The sequence below is a fragment of the Alnus glutinosa genome, chromosome 7, assembly GCF_958979055.1.
Source record: "Alnus glutinosa chromosome 7, dhAlnGlut1.1, whole genome shotgun sequence".
NCBI lineage: Eukaryota > Viridiplantae > Streptophyta > Magnoliopsida > Fagales > Betulaceae > Alnus > Alnus glutinosa.
Window position 1 is genome coordinate 605346 of NC_084892.1, and position 22569 is coordinate 627914.

At 35.8% G+C, this 22569-nt stretch overlaps 1 protein-coding gene across 2 annotated transcripts; it reads left to right on the plus strand.

Moving 5' to 3' along the window:
- The first annotated feature begins 10221 nt into the window (after nt 1-10221).
- Nucleotides 10222-20716, plus strand: LOC133873166 (uncharacterized). Of its 2 annotated transcripts, none has more exons than XM_062310900.1 (12): nt 10222-10561; nt 11309-11524; nt 11670-12791; nt 13428-13550; nt 14910-15091; nt 15187-15418; nt 15554-15763; nt 16501-16629; nt 17645-17713; nt 18771-18893; nt 20133-20183; nt 20311-20716. In XM_062310900.1, exons 1-12 carry the CDS (start codon nt 10325-10327, stop codon nt 20443-20445), a joined length of 2829 nt encoding a protein of 942 aa, XP_062166884.1. In that variant the 5' UTR covers nt 10222-10324; the 3' UTR covers nt 20446-20716. The 2 variants fall into 2 exon arrangements, with proteins under 2 accessions (XP_062166884.1, XP_062166883.1); XM_062310899.1 differs by having other exon boundaries at nt 10223-10561; nt 20302-20716.
- Nucleotides 20717-22569: the final 1853 nt, after the last annotated feature.

Consider the following 22569-nt stretch of genomic DNA (forward strand, 5'->3'; position numbering starts at 1 on the left):
TTTTGCTTTTTTCTATGTTGTGGACTTCTGAACAGGAAACATGTCGGTCAAAAGAAAAAAATGTCTAAGAGAGAGAGAGAGAGAGATCCAAATAATTGCTTGATATATATATATATATATATATATATATATATATATATATATATATATATATATATATATATATATATATATGGGATAATTGCACCGGAGGTCCCTGTGGTATACCATAATTATTTTTCACTCTCTATGGTTTAAAAAGTTCACTGGAGGTCCTCGTGATATGCAATAATTACAAATCGATCCCTGGCGTCAAATTCTGTTAAAATTTTTAACAGATTCCGTCAAATGCCACGTCAGCGCCACGTGTCGCCAATAAGATGGCGACACGTGTCTATCGTAATAAAAAATATAAATTTATTAAAAAATAAATAAAAATACTTATTTTTTTATAAAAAAAATTCAAAAAAAAAAACAAAAAAAAAAAAGCTGAAGGGGTGGCCCAGCCACCCCTTTGGGGGTGGCCTGGCCGCCCCCAGCCACTGGGGGTGGCCGCGCGCCACCCCCAGTGGCTGCAGGGGGTGGCGCGCGGCCACCCCCAGTGGCCGGGGGTGGCGCGCGGCCACCCCCAAGGCCCAGGGGGTGGCCTTCGGGCCACCCCTAGATCTACTAAGGGTGGCCCGATGGCCACCCCCGGCCACTGGGGGTGGCCGCGCGCCACCCCAGGTGGCCTCTGGGGGTGGTGCGCGGCCACCCCCAGTGGCCGGGGGTGGCCATCGGGCCACCCTTAGAAGATCTAGGGGTGGCCGCGCGCCACCGCCGGCGGCCTCTGGGGGTGGCGCGCGGCCACCCCCATGGGCTGTTGGTGGCCTGGCCACCCCTTTTGGGGGTGGCCAGGCCACCCCTTTCCCATTTTTGTTTTTTTCTTTTTTTTTTTTTGTTTTTTGTTTTTTTTTTAAAAAAAATAAGTATTTTTTATTTATTTTTTAATAAATTTATATTATTTTATTAAAATTAGACATGTCAGCGCCACGTGTCACCAATAAGATGACGACACGTGGCGCTGACGTGGCATTTGACGGAATCTGTTAAAAATTTTAACAGAATTTGACGCCAGGGATCGATTTGTAATTATTGCATATCACGAGGACCTCCAGTGAACTTTTTAAACCATAGGGAGTGAAAAATAATTATGGTATACCACAGGGACCTCCGGTGCAATTATCCCTATATATATATATATAGTTCTTTGGCATGTCTTGGACTATACATTACATATATTCATTATTGATGTAATAAATCCCAGATATGGAACGACCCAAAACATAACTAAAAAGTCCTGCCATCCACAGCACGTTATAAATGAATGAATTGTAGCATCAGGATCTTGGAAATGTGATTCATCTTCAGGGTACATGTGAAAATGCATTTTCTAGAATTGCCTTTCTAAGAAGAAAAAAACCTTCTCATATTCATAATAAGCACCAAGATTTGGTTACATATAGGGTCTCTAAAAACATCCCACTTAATTACCTAAATTTGTAACAAAACTGTTGGACTTTGCGTTGTAATGGGTCCAATCCAGTGGTTCATCTCTCACCACTGTGGTTCCAGAATCTCCAGCCTTAATTCTTCTATATAGATCACCTTTACAAACGAATATTGTCCGTTTCAAACTAGAACTCAGATGGTTGTGGGTTATACTAAATACAAGAATGTACGCATAAGTATATATATCTACATAAATGTGTCAAAATTGATATATTAGTAAAGTAACATTTAGGCATGAAAACAAAAAGAAATAAAAATACAAAAATAGAGTGTGAAATCTGAATTGAAGTTTTCGGCAATTTCTTTTTCAAAATAGACGGCTAAATTATTTGCAAGAAACATATTCTCTGTCTTGTTACAAAGTTTTGTTTTTCAAAATGCTCATTTAATAGTTGCTATAGACACCGGAAAAGTCAAAACAAGATGAATCAATCATTCAATAAGATGATATACATTTGATTCTTTTTGTCTTTATCAATCTCCAACATCATTTCGTAATAGAAGACAAATTTTATAATTTTGGATGATTAAGAACATCAATTTTAAAATGCTTTAACTAAAATCTCAAATTAATTTTTTACTGCTCAAAAAAATTTAAAGGAAAATACTTTTTCGCAGGACTACATATTTCATCCATTTTAATGGAATTATAGTAAGCATCATAACAACTTTAAAAAACACATTTTTAAAAAATGCATTAAAATGTTTGGACCCAGTTCCCCCAAAATCAAATATCAGGATCTTGCTCTTCTCATTCGCCCTTAATGCTTCCCGATCGATGATCTCCTTTTCTTTATATATATATCGCTGTATTTATAACACATGGGTTGGATCACCCACTCCTTTTTAAGGGTACTACACCATTAAGGGATGGCTATTGAAGTCCACTCCGAAGAACAAAAATGATTTGAAGTAGAAGTAAGGCAAGAAATTGTGTTCTTTTTGTGATTTACACGTGGAATCCAATACTAGATGTTCATAATTAACAAAGCAATGGTTTAACTATTTTACCCCTCCTATTTAAACACCTCTATTTGTTGTTTGCCAAGGCGATAGGTGTCCATGGTAGAAGGCGGATTGAGGTTTCTTGCAATTCTAAATAATTTTCAGGTGCCTACAATTCCAAACATTCACACTTTCCAAAAGCAAAGTAAAGGGAAAGGATTAATTGATTTTTAGCTTATCAAACCTTTAAGTACGTGGCCGACCACCCGTGAAGCTTTTGCCCACCCATCCATCACACTCTGCAAAAGATGATTGAAGCTTTTTACTCTTCTTTTTGTGGTGGCGAGTGTATGTCTCCGTCGGCCACAACTATATATTCTCCTTCTCATCGTCAAAATGCTCTCTTTACTTTATTACCTATTTATCTATTTGCTTATAAAAACCATTCATTTCTTCTATGGTCATTCTTTCCTTATCTCACTTTTTTAAATTACCATTAAATTTCTAAAGCCTATTTGAATCTCACACATAAACCCTAACTGTGGGAGGATAAGAGAAGAACCAATTAGAAGATATATAACATGTCTCATTTGCTTATCACGAGCAATTGTAATCATGTCTTAATTAAATTGGGTTTAAAAAAAATTTATCAAATTCATTCTATTAAATAGATGTCTATTTTTTAGTATGTAATTAATTTTTACTAGTATTTTTAAGTATGTAATTAATTTTTACAACCCACATATAAGATTGACATGTGTCTCTTGGCATGTGAGAAACACATATTGTTTTAATAGAATATGCTTCTTACATGCTATTTTAATAGCATTAATAGAAAAACATGTGCTTCTCACATGTTTAAAAAACACATGCCAATTTTTTATGTGGGTTGTACGAAACTTCCTACAAACCGGTTTGTAGGGAATTTATGTCATTTGATTAATTAGTCCACCAATTATAAACTACTACATAATTTTTTTTTAAAAAAATAATAATAAAATCTATAATATCAAAAGATAATGCAAGAGAGGTCGGTTAATTACTAATTAAGTAATGGATAGAAATTTCTTACAAATCGGTTTGTAGAAAATTTTATACAATCTGCATATAAAATTGACATGTGTTCCTTGGCATGTGAAAAACATATATTATTTTAATAGAATGTACTTCTCACATGCTATTTTAATAGTATTAATAGAAAAACATGTGTTCCTCACATATTTAAAGGACATATGTCACTCTTATATGTGGGATGTATGTAAGAAATTTCTTTCCTTAATTAATTAAGTTGGCGACCATCTTGTCACTTTCGAATTTTCCAATTTCCAATATTTCAAAGTTGATCACCTAATTGCCACCGACCATCGACCATTCCCACCACCGGCTGATTCAGTTTTCTTCTTCATTTTATTATTTTTGTTTTGTTTCCAAAATCATCTCTCTCTCTCTCTCTCTGTATAGATAGTGATATGCATAGTCAGCTAAGTAGAGAAAATAATTACAATTATATAAAATGAAGAGGATGGTTAATTATTTTTTTGAAAATATTAGATTTACAACACCAATACAACAATTGTACAACAACCCTTCACATAAGGGTGGATCCCACACACTGGACCCACCCTCATGTGAGGGGTTGTTGTGCAGTTGTTGTATTGGTGTTGTGCAAGAATCAAATCCCTATTTTTTTACCATTCTCAAAGACAGCTCCATCTGTCATATATTGACCCATCATCCCATGTATATATACAAGTTCTCGGAAATGCTTTTGTTTCTTTCTCATTGGCACATGCACTTTGGGCAACTAAGTTTAATCATGCCGTCTCTCTCTCTCTCTCTCTCTCTGGGTTACTGACAGATGGAGCTCATCTTGTAACATTTTTCTGTCCAAAAATATTAATATATATGATGGTTTTCTTTCTTTATGATTACTTCCTTGTCGGTTGTCATTGAAGGATGCCTCAGAGAATCCCATCAGTTTTTCAATTATTTTTTTTATATTTAAGGAACAAAAATACTTTTTACTTCTCTATAAAAACACTTCACAATAGATTCCTTTAATTTTTTCTATATCAATTAAATAATATTTTTTTACCTTATTTTTTTTTTTTTTTTCTCTTTCTTACTTTTATTGTTTTATTCATTTTTTTTTTGTTATCTTGATTTCAGAAGACTCGGTCGGCTACTGTTTTCCCACAGCCCAATCCTCACCAGCACGTCTCCATTATCTCTGACGGCGACCTCACCTCAGCACGTCTTCGTCGACCTCTTCGACGGAATCCTACAGCTCAGGATCGACGAGGATCCTTCTCTGGGCCCACCCAAGAAGCACTTCGAGGTTCCCGATGTGATCGTCCCCAACTTCTCCAACAAGAAGCTCTGGCTCTAGAGGGTTTCAACGACAACGACACTGGCTAATTCGGCAACAACGGTGGCGAGAAACACTCCTTGCGTTTTCCGATGAACTTTTTCGTCATCTCCTTCCATTAGATTTGGTGATGAAAATCCATTCCCTCTCCTCAACGAGTTCTACATATATATATTATTGCATATTCTTCCTCCCAGCAAAAATACCGATCAGAGAGCATGGTTCAGACATGGCCGTGAAGGAGACAAAGTGAAATAGATGAAGTGATGCAGGAAGCTGGTCGTGAAGGGGGGAGAGAGAGAGAGAGAGAGAGCCGGATTTTTTTCATTAAAAAGAATTCATTGGGAAGCTACAGTGCTACCCAATACAGTAGCTTCCCAACAAGAAAATGTAAATTTGGGGTACCTGTTGTGGGGTGGTTTTTGTGAATTTTTGTGAAATTTTCCCTATATTTATGGAAGAGAGCTAATATAAAGAGTCTATTGGGAGTGCTCTTAAAGGATCTCTCTCTTATCATCTATTAATAGCATCATCATTGGGAAAAGACTTTAAACATGTATAGAACACTTCAAAGCAATTTATACAAGGTGGTAGGGGGGAGGGGACAAAGATCCTCTCATTTTACAAAATGGAGAAGAGCCATTTTAGGTTCAAAATTTTATTTTATTGGCATTTGACGGTTCATGTTCTGATATTTAAATTTTCTAAATTATGTGATAATATATTCACCGCACGACATTATGTACACGGTTAAGTATAATAAAATAAAATATATATTAATCATCAAATGACTCATCTAATTCAATTATTCCGGGGGCTAGCTTTATTAATTCCTCCCATGTGTATATATATATTAGGGATGGCCTTTGTTTTCTTATCCATTACCTTAATCATCAGCAATTACATTAATTAAATTGATAATTAGTACTTTGAAAAATCACTGATACAGTATTTATTAATTCTAGAAAAAATCACAATCCCATATTAATATAGCCATGGTTCTATCATGTATGAGACAATCAATAAAGATCATATATACACGAAGTCTTTACAGTTGTCAGCAACCATAAATTGTAACAAGTGCCCCATGCAACTGGACTTAATGCCAACTATATATCATGACTACTCGCAGACCAAAACCAGCAAATTTAACTTCAAGGTTGATATAATTTCGATCTGCCCATATTGCAGGAAGCATGTGCCATGTGATCTGTCTGGCTTCAAGTCCACACGAACCCACATGTTTTTAAACCATTAATTTGTCTACTCACATACATACACGTACAACTTGAAATGAGAGGTAAAATGCTTGAGCAAAAGTGACGTATGATGGACGTCATAGCAAGTCATAAAAAAGTTACGTATACATTCATCATTTCAGACCAGAGAACAGTGATCACATGTATTATGAAAATTCTACAAAGAAAAAATATGTCATGAACATGGACGGAACATAAGTTTTCATTAGGTGGCTAAAATATGAACAAGAGATTCTGTTAAAATAGTTATTCTTGTTGAACACAGATCAATTTGATCAAGCACCTAGAAAAGAAAAGAGAAATGACCGAATCAATATAATAGAGACTAACGGTTGGGGATAACTCTAATATTTAAATCTTCATATTAAATATTTAACTTAAAAGTGAAAACTAAATTATGTGATGATAGTAATTAAATAGGTTGATTAATTAATTAGCTGACTACTTCTCTTTCTTGCGAAAAGAACGTCCATTACAAACAATGTGAAAGGGCTTGTGAAAATAGCACCAAATTAATGTAGTATTATCCTATGTAAATTAAGGGGTATAAATTTAATGGGTACCTAGATTTTGACTTCTGAAAAGATTATTTCTGTCAGTTTCCATTGTCTATATACATCATATCACTCGATATCACTCTTTTCCTGGGTGAAAATTAAATATATAATAATCCAATAATCCAATGCAATATAGTATCAATATTTTGGAACTTCAACTAGCTAGGCAAAGTGGTAGAGAAGTTGACTTGTTTTTTATCATATTAATTAATTAAAAAAAAATATCTATGGATTGAACCAGTGGAATGAAATTGATTTGATCCAAATTTGACCTAATAACAACTAGTTTATTTCTCAACGAGATAGGCCTCTAGGCAGGGTTCTCCATAAAGTGGAGGAACTAATTATGTGCATGCAAGCTATTAAATTAAACTACCTAGTTCGCTAAAATTATAATTAATAGCCAAGATAAGCCTCTTAATTTCTAAAATAAAAATAAAAGATAAGCTTGTTAATTTTTAAGTGTCTGGTTTAATGGTTTTAAAACTTATGGTTAAAAAAAATAACAACTTCAAAACACATTTTTTAAAATTGCATTGGTAAACACACTTTTAAAAATCGCACTTAAATATACTTTCTTGCCTATTTTAAACTACCAAACATCATGGATGGATTTAGGGGTGACCAATATAGGTCATGCCCCCGCTCAAGTTCAAAAAAGAAAAAAGAAAAATTAGGTAAAAAAATAAAAATTATATAGTAAAAAATAAAAATTTTACCTACTAATTCCTATTAACAATATATATATTTTTTTTTGGCTACTGACTCTTGCCCATTAGAGGTTTTAACTCTGTTTCTGCCAAATATGACGCTTTCAAGTTTGAACGATTTTGTATAAAAATACAGGTTTAGACTACAAAATCGTCGGGCCAAATGTATTTGATTGAGTTTTAGGTGGCTCTATTCGCATGCCAAATGGGCTAATCTTATGAGAGATGAGTGATGGGCTTTGGCACTCCATCGGATGTGAGGCAAAGTGACCAGTTGTTTAGTGTTTTTTGTTTGTTTATTTTTATGCCTCGTCATTTTATATTTTATATTTTGCTTAGATGCAGCTTATAACGTACAAAAAGATATTAGAATATTCGTATGCAAGTAAGTGCTGTTCTAACGTCATATATAAATCATAAAAAATGAGTGGTTAATAAATATAACTTAGTTAATTTTAAAATAATAAAATAAATAAAAAATGTGAGAGAAGTGGAAGCAAACAAAAATAAAGAGAACACAAGAATTTATGTTGGTTCACTTTAGAAGCGTATGTCTATCGATAGAAAGAGCATGATATAAATACATTTTTATTAATCGACTAGATGATACAGTTATATTATATGGTCTATTTAGAGGTAAAATATGATGTGTGAGGTAGGCTAGAAAATATATGGACAACTATGATGAATATCGATATAAAAAAAATGGATAAATATAAAATAAGTCAATGCGATTGTCCATAATTGTAATGGATAACGCTAAAAAAACACCAGTTACATACTCTCATACTCACATGGGGTGGGGCGTGTAGTGGCCCCACTCCATGTGAGAGGAGGGTGGTAACCAGTGTGTAATTTGTGTGTTTCTAAGGCCATCTCCAGCAGGTAAAGTTAAAGTAGCTACTCAAAAAGTAATTGATGTGTTTCTAAGGCCATCTCCAGCAGGTAAAGTTAAAGTAGCTACTAAAAAACTACAAATATTTATTTTAGCTACTCCAACAGTTAAAAACACTCCAACAATACTCTTTATTCTACTCTTCATTTCCTTAAAATATTATTTTCCAATATTTTTTTATTGTTTTATTTTCTCTTCTCTCTCTTCTGTCCCCATCCTCAACAATTGGCCAACCCCATCAAACCCACAACCAAACCAGTAAAACCACCCTTGCCCACCCACACCCAAGACCCTTCTCTGGCCTAGCCGCGGCCTGCACCGGCGGAATCGGAGCCGTACAACATCACACCCATCCACAACCTGTTGGCGGACCACCCGTCCCTGCGGTTTCCTGAGGTCCGCGCAGTGACAAGCGCCCTCCGAGTGGTGGGGGACCTAAAAAAGACGCCATACGGGCAATGGGCGCCCCACATGGACATCCTGGACTGGCTGGCCCTCTTCTTTGGCTTCCAAAACGACAACGTGCCGAACCAGCGGGAGCACCTGGTGCTCCACCTGGTCAACGCCCAGATGCGTCTCTCACCTCCCCCTGACAACATCGACGTCCTCGACACTGCCGTTTTGCGCCGCTTCCGCAAGAAGCTCCTACCTCGGCAAGAAGTCTAGCATCTGGATCTCCGATCGCCGGGAGATGGGGATGACGGAGAGAGATCGATGGAGAGGGACAGAGGGATGAAGAGGGAGAGGGGGGAGAGAGAAAATATTGATAAAAATTTTTGGCTTGTGTGAACAGTTAATAGGCAACTCTGCCTATTCACTGTTCAATGTTAGATAAAAAAGTTTACTTTGGCTATTCTGCTGGAGAGGAGAAAAGAGCTAAAAAAGTTAAATTTAACCATTTCAGCTAAAGTAGCAATTCTGCTGGAGATGACCTAACACCCTCAATTGTAATTAGCTCACTGTGGTATAAAAAGTAGTTGGAAACTTTATGTAGTAAGCCAAAAATACAAATAAATCCATGCACCCAACTTCTCTCCAAATTTTTACCGGAAATAATCGTGTTGTGACAAAAATAAAAAAATAAAAAATAAAATTAGAAAACTTTAAAAAGAAAGAAACAACACTAAAAATAACAAGAAGAATTAGTGGCTGGCCTGACCAAATAGGGGGTGGCTTGGCCATTCTATTTTAAGTTTAATTTTTGTTTCGTTCTGTTTTTAATTTTTATATTTATATTTTACATAGGATCAACAATTGAGCAATATCTTCGGTATTCTCTCACTCTCGCAACCAAATCGTCATTTCAATAAGAATGATAAGGATTTTTGGATTTGAGGAATATATATGAGATATGATACGTTTATAATAATTGTATAATTCTTGTACAATTCTAATAACTTTTTTTTAAAATCAACTATTAGATGTGTATGATCTACATGTAAGAAAAATGCTCTAATTGTTAGTTTGAAAAAAAAAAATGTTGGAGTTGTACAACAATCATTTTTCTCTCTCTCTCTATAAATATATATATACATATTTGAGAAATGTTATTTTTCTAACTCTTGTCCAACTCGAATAATTTATTTATTTTGTAAATTATTTATTAGATACGTAGGACTTACATGTAAGAAGATAGATTCAATAATTAGTTTGGAAAAAGGGTTGAATGAAAATTGGACAAGAATTGAATAAATAGCTGGTATTTATATTGTCTCTAAAGAGTAGCTCAATCGGCTGAAAATTACGCCATATAAAGCGAATATCACTAGTTTAAATCATTCTCTTCTTTTTAGGTGGACATGGCGTTTATCAAAAGAAGGCTACGTAACTTCTCTCCAAAAAAGAAAAAATAAAAGAAAGAAGAATAAGGAAAACAGTAGGCTTTGTAACTAGTATCATTTTACTACCAAAGCCTTGACATTCGACAAACTTAATTTGGGCTAGCTTTGTAGTCTCTCACTTGACCTAAGGCCCGCGTTCGATCGACCTTAAACGGTTAAACCCTTAAACCTCACAAAGAGGCAGCGAAAACCAAAACCCGCCATAGCAGCTTAGCAGCGATGGTGAAGGCGTACTTTCGGTACGAGCCGGCGGCGGCCTTCGGAGTCATCGTATCCGGCGAGGCCAACATAGTGTACGACAGCTCCGGGAAGCACCTGCTGGCTCCGGCGCTGGAGAAGGTGGGCGTGTGGCACGTGCGGCAGGGCCTCTGCACCAAAACCCTAGCCCCTTCGCCCGCCTCTCGTGGTCCTTCTCTCGCCGTCACCTCCATTGCCTCTTCGCCTTCTTCTTCTCTGGTAGAAGCTTTTTTCTTATTCTTTTTTGTTTTCCCTTGGTATGGTTTGGTTGCCGAGAAAGCGAGGCGACGAAAACCCAAGAGAAATAAAAGAGATTTCTTTAAATATTTTTCTTAGTTTTGAATGTTTTGAAGTCTGAAAAATGAGATACTAATGTTTAAGTTCTAATAATGATATACTTACACTACGTGTATTGGTTCCTGTATAATAAGAAAGAAATTCACCACGCGTTTGAATTTCAGGTTTCCCAGTATTTTTAGTGACAAACCTTGCAGTTTTTTTGGTATTATGAATGATTTCTTCCCCAATATTTATTTGATAATCAGATAATCATTCTGAGATTTTAACATCTAACGTACATTTATCACTCACAATTCCATGTGGAGGTTTTGGTTCTAGCTCTACTGGGTTCCAATATTGAGAATTTAGGATTTAATATTCTAAAGTTCAATTTCATTTCCTGCAAAAAAGAAAAAAGCAAAAAGAAAAAAGAAAAAAGAAAAAAAGATAAAGGTTTTCTTTTTTGGTTGATAACGAATGGGCTATGGAAAGGTGGAAGGTAACTTGAGAATATTGAGTTTGGAACCTATGAATTCAGTACTTGTAGCTTATTGTTTGCTATATATATATATTTTTTATTTTAGTTTTTTATTTTTTTTAAATACGGTGTTATTCACCAATTCTCTAATTGTGAATTGATGAATTTTTGTGCTCTGTTGATGTAAGAGGAAGAGCTTTTGATTGCAGATTGCAAGTGGATATGCAGATGGCAGCATAAGAATTTGGGATAGCGACAAAGGAACTTGTGAGACCACATTGAATGGACATAAGGGGGCTGTCACTGTGCTTCGATACAATAAGCTTGGATCGTTGCTTGCATCTGGAAGCAAGGATAACGATATAATATTATGGGATGTGGTTGGTGAGACTGGCCTGTATCGGCTTCGCGGGCATCGTGACCAGGTTTATCATTACAGCTTTTCAATTAAACCTGTATATTCATTTGGTTGCAGGGCTTAGCTTGCTTATCCCTATTGTTTTCTTCATTTATCTATCTTGCACTCTGTATAAATTGTGATTATTGTTTATTTGCTTTCACTTATTGTAGGTAACTGATCTTGTTTTCTTAGATTCTGGTAAAAAACTTGTTAGTTCCTCCAAAGACAAGTTCTTGAGAGTGTGGGATCTTGAAATACAGCACTGTATGCAAATAGTAAGTGGTCATCACAGTGAAATATGGTCCATAGACGTTGACCCAGAGGAAAGATTTCTGGCCAGTGGGTCTGCAGATGTGGAACTTCGATTTTACACAATTAAGCATGACTTGGTGGATGGACAATCTTTAGCTACTACAAAGGGAACTGAAGTTGTGAACAATGGAGATTCATCTACTCAAAATAAATGGGATATTTTGAAGCCATTTGGAGAAATTCAGCGACAAAACAAAGATAGGGTCTCTACTGTGAGATTCAACAAATCAGGAAATTTGCTTGCTTGCCAAGTTGCAGGAAAGACAGTAGAGATATTCAACATACTGGATGAGGCTAAAGCAAAGCGTAAAGCGAAACGTAGGCTTCATCGGAAGAAAGTAAAAGAATCTGCAAAAGGGGCAGTTGGGGTTATGGAAAGTGGTGATACAAATCATGGCACTGGAGAGGAAGGAAATGCTCCCTTGATTACTGCCGCTGATGTTTTTAAGCTTCTTCATACTGTTCGAGCTAGCAAAAAAATTTGCTCCATTTCTTTCTGTCCAGTTACTCCAAAGAATTTACTGGCTACTTTAGCAGTGTCTTTGAACGACAATCTATTGGAATTTTATTCCATTGAAGGCAGTGGCTGGTCAAAAGCACTTGCTGTGAAGCTCCAAGGACACCGTTCTGATGTCAAAAGTGTAACACTTAGTTCAGACAACTCTTTTTTGATGTCAACTAGTCACAAGGCAGTAAAGATCTGGAATCCAAGTAATGGTGCTTGCCTCCGAACTATTGAGTCTGGGCATGGACTATGTGGTTTAATTATTCCTCAGAACAAGTATGCACTTGTTGGAACTGATAAAGGAACTATAGAAATTATTGACGTCGGGAGTGGAACGTGCTTTGAAGCAGTAGAAGCTCATGGTGGTTCTATTAGGTCAATTGCGGCGATTCCAAATGAAAATGGTTTTGTCACAGGAAGTGCGGATCATGATGTTAAGTTCTGGGAATACCAGATTAAACAAAAATCTGGTCAAGTATGTTCTTCTTACGTTCAACTCTTAACATTTCTAAGTTTTGTATTGTACCTCATTATCTGTTATTTAGGATATTTGTCCAAGTTGAAACTCTTTTTTATGAACAACATTGTACTTATAAAAAAGGTCCTATTACTTCCAGCATAATATTATTAAATGATAATGACGATGGACCTTCCACTTTCTCTTAAGGTGCTGTTCATTTGAAAAAGTAAACCCTTGATGCCTTTTCCATTTTTCTGAAATTCATGGATATCTCTGATAACACATGAACTCGAGTGATCTGCTCTGGTTGCTTGTAAATGGTCGTGTCATTTCAACAAAGTAAGGAAAATTTCTCTAGCATCAGATGTAATCATAGTGCCACACTTGGAAGTGTCATTCTGTTGCATTTTTTGTTGTTGTAAGGTTTAGATCTCATGATTTAACGTCTGGATTTTTATGATGGATGATTTATTTGATGAAAGCCCTCGCTTTTCTAGCTTTGCGGGTTTTATGGACTTGTGTTTTTCTTTTTCTCCCTAATTGGGGTCTTTCTTGTATACTTTTCGTGTATTGGCTTCCGCCCTTATGCGCTTTCTAATGAAGTTGATTTACTTATAAAAAAGGGTTAACCTGTCTCTGTTTGTTTTGCAGGATACTAAGCGCCTAACAGTTTCAAATGTGAAGTCTATGAAGATGAACGATGATGTTTTTGTGGTTGCAGTAAGCCCTGATGCTAAATATATTGCTGTTGCACTCTTGGATTGTACAGTAAAGGTCTGACCAACACAACCTTATAGATTTTGGTTTAGTTTCATTGTTTGGTGTGATAGGTTCCATGTTTAAGATTCTTGCTAGTTGGTAATTGAGGGATCATTGTAGTTTTGAAATTTGAATTCCTAAACATTTTTGACATTTTGAATTGTGTTCTTCGTCCGATGCCATTTTGTTTAAATCATCAGTCCTCTAATTCTACATTTTCACGTGTATTAAAACCAACTTTTGGACACCTTTAGGAGTCATCACTTTTTTTTTTTTGTTTGGCAAGTAAAGCAAATTTATACAAAGTGCAAGGGGTGCAACAAAGTACACATGAAGTATATAAGAGAAAACGCGATCTTTCAGCGGGGCAGATGATTACTTCGATCTCTGGTTTTTTTATCTGACCAAGGGGGATCATGGTGCTGATGATCCATTTTGTGAGAGAGAGAGAGAGAGAGAGAGAGAGGGGGAAAAAGGGCACGAATATCTGCAAAGTTAGAGGCTTCAAACGTACAAGTAAGCACTGTATCCCAAAGTTTGGGGATTTGTCAAAGGACTTGACACACAAACAGTTGTACCTCTATCCATGCCATGTAGGAAATGAGAGATCACTAGGGTAGCATCATTATCAGTTTTCTTCTGAATCAGATGGTGTTAAATTGCTAATTTAGTTAGTTTCGTCTCTTCTCATTTGTCTCCAAGAAGCCTAAGGAAGAGAGTTATCTACTTCTCAGTTTTATGATAAACTGAACCGGAAACCATTAGAAGGGACCTATAGAGTCTTTCTAGTTCTGTGAAATATGCTTTTAAACCTTCCAATCTCTATGGTTGTGTTGGATTTCTGGGATACCCATGAAGACTAGATAAAATTGTTGAAAGCTTACAAAATGAAGCCAGTTGTGTATCATGACTTGCTACTTGAAATTTATAAGCGAACAACTTGGACCAAATGTATCACATGTACGTACCACTTGCCAATCATAACTTGTAGAAATGGAAGCAAATGTGTTAGTGTGAAGATACAAGCTTGTACATGTTCAAGGTGCTTGAACGAGTAAGTCCAAACAAGTAAATTACAAAATTTATAAAAGGGATATGTGGTTCTTGTTCTCTAATTGAAGACGTAGCTTTGGAGAGTTCAATCATTGGTGAAGCATTGCCATTTCTAAACAAAGACAATAAGGAGGGATATTGGACTAAATGGTTGATGGACTACTGTCGATTCTCCTTGTATATGCTTTTGATGAAAACTTCTAATAATTTGATTTTTTTTTTCCTATTGGAACGTAATATCTTGTTTTTGTATGTGGAGCTTCTTTATTTGCTTTGGTGTCAGTTACATCATTTTGATGGAGTTATCTATGCCCTTTGCAGGTTTTCTTTATGGATTCACTCAAATTTTTTCTTTCCTTATATGGTCACAAGCTACCTGTACTATGTATGGATATTTCATCTGATGGTGATCTGATGGTGACTGGCTCTATGGACAAAAATTTGAAGATTTGGGGTTTGGATTTTGGTGATTGCCATAAGTCCATTTTTGCTCATGCTGATAGGTGCTGCACATTGATAAAATTAAATGTAAAAAGATGTTTCTTTAGAATTTGCATAAGTATTATAAAACAATTCTGATGAGCTATTTACATGACAGTGTTATGGCAGTACAATTTGTACGAAATACCCATTACATGTTCAGTGTGGGGAAAGATCGCCTGGTCAAATACTGGGATGCTGATAAATTTGAGTTGCTTTTAACTCTTGAGGGACATCATGCGAATGTTCAGTGTCTTGCTATCAGCAATCGGGGCGATTTCATTGTCACTGGATCTCATGACCGATCCATACGTCGTTGGGATCGTACTGAAGAACCATTTTTCATTGAGGTATTTACTTCTTGTTTTTACTTTGATTCTAAAATTGTTTCATTAATTAAAAGGAATAATAGAACCCTTAATTCTGATAAATCGATTTTCTTGAATAATGTTTAACCAAACAAAATGTGCAATTTGAATCTGCAGGAAGAGAAAGAAAAAAGGTTGGAAGAGATGTTCGAGTCTGACCTTGACAATGCATTTGAAAACAGGTATGTGCCCAAGGAAGAAGTCCCTGAGGAGGGGGCTGTGGCCTTAGCAGGAAAGAAGACTCAGGAAACCCTTACAGCAACTGACATAATTATTGATGCACTAGACATAGCGGAGGTAGAAATGAAGCGTATTGCTGAACATGAGGTAAATTTAGTTTCCATTATTGTTACCAATTTGGTCTCACTGATGTGTCATTATATCTGTTTGTTTCCATTTCTTGGAGGGTGTGAAGCGATTTTTTTGGCGGGGGCCTACCCATAATGAGCATTTGGTGACAGAGAAAAATGATGTTTGGATCCATTTATTTTACAAAAATCACCTTCTGCAAATTTTACCCAGTTTTTTGGCATATTTTATTATTTATTTATTTTTATTTTTTTATGAGTGGCGTCTTTACTGGATACATAGACACACAAACGCACATATAACCCCCTACCCAACCCCTCCCACCCAACAATTTATTTGAAATGTATATATCTTTTTGGTGACTTAATCTCATGGGATATCTGTAATTTGGGCCTTGTTTGATAAGCATGGGACAGGATAGTGCTTGGTGCTATTCACTGTACTTTTTTTTTTTTTTTTTTTTCACTTTTTTACTTTTTCCAACAACAATTCACATCAAAACATTCCTACTTTTTTCACTTTTTATATCACATCAATAATTTTTTATTACTATTCAAATAAAAAAATTCACTACAATACAAAATTTTTTCACTTTTTTATATAAATTCTTTTTATTTTATATCACATCATTACTTTTTACTAATTTCAAAACTAACAACCCACTACCCTGTAATGTTATGTTCTTTGCCAAACAACCCCTTGATCTCAGATTCATTAATATTCGCATTGATTTGATTGGCCTTTTTAACATTCAGGAGGAGAAAGCCAGGGGAAAACTTGCGGAATTCCAACCAAATATTATTATGCTCGGGCTCTCACCATCTGATTATGTTCTCCGCGCATTTTCTAATGTTCGCACTAGTGATTTGGAGCCTGCGCTGCTGGTAAGTTAGCAGCACTAATATCCTGTTGTTCTTATATAGTGAAGTCAGGAACTAAGTAGTAATCAATGTAAAGCAGTTGTACTAAAGCATCTCTCATTTTGTGTGGAATGGGTTTATCATACATCAATTTTAAAGAAATTGCCCTGGATGAGCACTCAACAAATAAACGAGTGGAAATCACTCATTTCAACCTTAAAATTTGATAACTTAATCCCTTTAGCCAGTATTCCCTATATTTAAATCATGGTCCATCCGGGAGTTTTGTCATTTTATCTTAAGGACACAAAAATTGTGACGTGTCTTTTAGTGTGTGAGAAACATTGGCATACTTTTTTAATAGTATGTGCTTCTCACATGCTTTTTCAATAGCTTAAAGGATATATCGTTTTTAGAGGCTGGTTTGTAAGAGTTTCCTACAAATTAGTTTGTAAGAAATTTTTGTCCTTATCTTAATACAATGAAGCACGTGACACATAATGGTCCAACCATGATTCTTGACATCCAATTTAAGGTCTCTCCCTGTTGGGAAAAATCAGCTGTAATTCTTCTACCTTATCTTGACGAATTCAATTGTATTAGGCATTGCTCATTGAAACCTTGCCACCGGAATGCATGTGATACTTCCACCATCTGATATTGTATTTTTCTCATAAGTTTTGTTTTTTGGGGCTTGTGAAAGCTTGTATGTTATTATTATTATTTTTTTTTAAAGAACAATAGTTTTCTCCTAAACTGATGTCGAAAAAGAATTCCTGTGCACCTTTTGTTGGTTAAAGATCAATTGGTTTTTGAAACCTTCTTTGCTGATCCAACAAAGTAAAAGTTGAAAAAATAAGAACTTTGGATCTTGCCCTTGAAAGTTAGATGACTCTATTAAGTGGACAGAAAACTGAATCTTTATTTTCCTTGTGCCACTAGATGTTATTGTGCAATTATGCTTGGTTTGGTTAGGATTCCCCTTTTCTATCTAGATCATTAACATGAGAAGTTTAACTGCAAGTGTCTTCCTGTGCAGGCTTTACCGTTCTCTGATGCTTTGAAGCTTATGTCTTACTTGAAGGATTGGACTTCAAATCTCGAAAAGGTAGGCTTATCTTTGTTATCAAGTTGCAGAAACATAGGCATGCTTGGATGTACATAGATTGCATATGCTTGTAATTGTTATATGATTAGCATTTTAATAGACTATCAACTATAATATATTTTCTCTTTCTCCTTCTTATCGATTTTTTCATTGTTTGTTTGCGTTAGTGCGCCTCTATTTTCAATTTTAGCATCATTCTTTGTCATTGTAACCACTATTCTCTTCCGTGTTATGTAAAATAGAAAGTAGAGGTTTTACTTTTGTAGACTTTCTAAATTTATTACTTATTCTTCCCTTTTAGGGGTGCTCTTATATGCTTTCCGTGTATTAGGGTTGCGCCCCTCTGCGCTTTATTGATGAATTTGAAATTACTTATCAAAAAAAAAAAAAAAATAGTAAGTAGAGGAAACTTCAGTACTACACATTTTTCATTGTCCCCCCTGAACTTAAAAAATTTGCAATGTTGGGTTATGATCTATTAACCCTTTTCATTCACTCCTACTGTTTGATTTTTTCTTTTGATGGGGTATTTTGGTCATTTGTGTCTTTTGTTAGAATTTTACGAAAAATCCTAACGGATGTGGTGAGAGAAAGGGGTTGATAAATCAGTACCCCACATCTCAAAAATTTGAAGTTTAAGGAGGACAATGAAAAAGTTGTGGTAAATCAGGGAGTAAGTGAAGTTTCTCCTAAAAAGTACTTTTTTTTTTCTTTTTTTTTTTTTTTTAATTTTTTTTTTAAAAGAAAAGTAATTGGCCCCTTGGGGGAAGGGGAGTCCCCAGTCATAAACAAATCATAAGAAACAAAAAATTAATTTTAAAGATTGGAAGGCACTTGGAAACTTGAGAAAACTCATCCGAGAGAATGCAAATTCATTTGTTCATTACTTGATACATCTGGGTAGGAGATGGTATCTGCCTGTACTATGTCCTTTTAAATGTTAGCTCGTGGAAGAGATTAGATCTGTTTCTGTATTTTGTCTCTTGACCTAGAATGCTAGAAGAGAATAGGCTTTTATTAGTTGATGTAATCCAATTAATTGCATTGTCTTTTGCAGATTGATCTTGTTTGCAGGGTTTCTACAGTGCTACTACAGACACATTATAATCAGTTGGTAACTACACCAGCTGCTAGACCCGTGTTGACAGTTCTTAAGGACATTCTGTATGCAAGAGTCAAGGTAAGCGTAGGCATAGGGTTTTGTACTAAAGAGTTTTACAAGGTGAATGCTGTTTTTAGTAAAGTATTTATACAATTAGAAATTATATTTTTAATCTGCATTTTATTACACGTGAGGTGAAGGACTTGAGCAAACATGTCTCTGGGGTTGCTAATCATGTTACAGTCTTGGCCAATCTGTGTTAATGTAAAATATGTATTTATTAAGTTCCAATTTGTAGTCGTTAGTCTGTAGGGTATTACTATAGTAGCGCAAGGAAGTAAAAATGAAACCAGAAATGTGTGTTTTGTCTGATGCATAGACTGAGCCAAACAGGAAATCCACCGTAAACAAGTGTTTCTTCTTGTCATGCCCTAGTCCAGCATCGCTACTAACACCATTAGTTTACAAATCTGAATGTCCAGACTGATTTCTTTCATTTGTGCAATAAATATTAAAGCCTCTCATCACTTTGTATTAACCGACTAAACTTACTCCTGCCTTGATATGTAACTGGTCATCTGGCCAAAACAAGGAAAAAAAACATTATATAGCCATTTACGAGAACACTAAAACTGGTGTACATTATAACTTCCATGACTAACATGCAATAAGTGTGGAGATTGGATGATGTTTGAAATTGCAAAATTAGCTACATTAGAACTGCCACTGTTACATTTTCAAGCTATTGTGCCGTCTAGCGTTTTGCCAGTTCTAGCATTTTATGTCGTTAATTTGTCTGGTGGAATAGGATGGCAACATTTGTTGAACTGACGATTTCTTGCACATGAAATTGTATAATGCATCTTTGAGGAAAGCACTAGCATGGAATCTGCGGATCAACTAAAGAAAAAAACTCCAATATTATTACAGAAGAGAAGAGTGAATATATGAATGGTTTACCATCACTAAAGAAATAAACTCCTGTGCTATGTGCATCATGGCAATGTTTGTGCTGATCTGTGTTAAACTTGATCTCATCAAATCTGTGTCTAATCTCCCTCAAGACTCGTCGTTGCATATCAAACGGCGTATGGATGAAACAAGTTGATTTTGAATTGGTCCCGCATATATGATGCTAGCCCTTGGATCATACCTTCTTATTGTTTAAGTGTGTATATATATATATATATATTGATCATGCCTTGTTATTGTTTAAGTTTATATATGTTGATTCGGTATTATTATCTATGATATGATAAGAAAAACAGAGAAACTTGAGATATATCATTGACAAGATGATGGTGGAATTTCTGTCAGGAATGCAAAGATAGACTTGGTTTCAACCTTGCAGCTATGGAACATCTAAAGGTTCGTGTATTTGTTCATTGTCTCTTGCCTATTGTATTCAAAATGAGCTGCTTGGCCGAATATATAAATGAAAGAAAAACAAATAAATGACGGGTTGATTTTCAATTTGACATTTTAGCAACTGAAGGCTTCAAGGTCTGATGCACTTTTTCGAGATGCAAAGTCGAAGTTACTAGAGATTCGTGCACAACATTCAAAACGTTTAGATGAAAGGTTAGAGACAAGGGAAGAAAAAGGTAAAAAGAAGAAACAGAAGAAATGAAGTGATATGCATGCTTGGACATGATTTTGGGGCAAGAAAAACTATATCAAGCGTATCCTGAGTTGAAGTGGACAATCGGCAGGAGGTTCTGTTTACTACAAAGTTTCATTCCTGTCTCTTGGAGGAATTTGAGTTTCTCAATGAAATGTACAACGGTCATAAGCTGCCTTACAGCACATTTCTGCATGCATTGGATAGTACGTATGTATTGGTGGGGCAATTAAATTTTGATCCAAAGTATAGTATTTAGTTATTTATTTGCTTTAAGCTAGATTGATCCGCATAAATAGTTTTTTTCTTTTTTGTGTATTTTTTTTATACCATTAGTAATTATTACTTCTTCCTAAAATTAGTGATATAGATTGATTCCTATATATGTGTAGAAAATAATGGCTGATGATTTTATTAACTCTTCAAATAAAGATTACAATAACGATAGAAATAAAAGACTAATTCAACACAATAAATACTCATAATAGTTCTAATTAGACTTCAAGATAAACTCCCAACCCAAATGAACTCCAAACTTAAAAGGGATAAACAAAATGTACGATAGCTGAAGCAATCACAATTGCTTAGCTTTATTGGACCCAATAAACCGCAACTTAATGGACTAGACAGCTCTACAACCAAAATTACTCATACGACCAAGCAATGTTAATGACGTAGCACTTAATCAATTAATTTTTCCAAACAAGGTTTCAAGTGGTGAATCTTCAACTTGCATTGAGAGCATTCTAGGGCCATACCATCGAAAGTCTTGCCACAGGCATCACATGGAGGCGAGCACTCAGTCTTTCGAACGAAGGCAAAAGGGTGTTGGTGAATTTCAACTTTGAAAGTACTTTCAAACTTGATGTATGGATATTTTCCTAGAATACATTGGGGATGAGCAGGAAAGTCACATGTTGCACAATAATAAAACCAGTGATTTGGATTCATTTTTTTTTTTCGCAAATCAGACAATAATATTCTTCGAAAATGTCTTTAACAGCATAGGTGAGTGCAAGGAGGTGTTCATCATATCAGTGCCTAGCTACGAGTGGAAGTGTTGCACAAGTAAAATCCAAGGCAAAATCACAAGTAATGCATACAAATATCCCCCTAACGTTGGGAATATGGTATTCGTGATCACAAGCATTGCATTTTTTTTTATCAAAACTTACGGAAAGGAAGAGTGAGTGTTGGTGACCTTCATGTTCCAGGGTTTTCGGAATTGAACAACATTGAACGTCCATATCAAATTCGCACTTGCCACAATTATAGGTGAAGCCATGACGAAACTGGCCACAAGCATCGCAAGAGAATGCTCCACTAAGATAAGGTGCTCGGAGGAGGGCGAGCGTGTGTTGATGAAGTATGTGTTTCATCTCTTTTGGTAGTTGAGCACATGTATTGTGAAGAAAGAAGTTGCATTGCGCACAGTTGTAGAACGGGGCTGAGATTATAACATGCATACAACCATCACACAACTTATCATGCAGGACTTCTTGATCATGGCTAAGAATTAAATTATGTGGATGGCCAAAATGTTTTATCTCACTTGGGTTGATCTTCTCTGCAACATCTTCAAATTTCTTAGGCAGCGACTCACACCTACATTCTTTTGCACAGTACAAATGTGCCACAAAATCACATTCCTGACAAGAGAAGGTTGCATACTGTGTCTTCACCTTTCGACCACATAATTTACAAAATACGTTGTTAAAGTCCTTGACTTGATGATGAAGGGAATAAATAAGAGAGAGGGCATGATCGTGTTTGAAATTATCATAGTGCGTGGAAATCCAGCACATGTGGAGTGAATCAAGAGTCCACATATGTTACATGAGGAGGCGAAGTCCATGCCTTCCCGACCACAGGCTTCACAAGTGAAGTGGATCTTCTTAAAGATGGGGATGAATGCGTGTTGGCAGTCATCAATATTCTTAACTTGCGTGCGGGTAGCACATATGATGTCAATTATAAAATCGCACTCCTCGCACTTGTAAAAGAGGCCGTTATCGTACCTTTTACCGCAAGCATTACAATTAGCACTGTCACTGAAATATAGCCTTGGCAGCTGAAGAGTAAGGATGTGGTTTGTGTGCGAGGGGTGGTGCATCTCCCGGGGCAGCTGAGCGC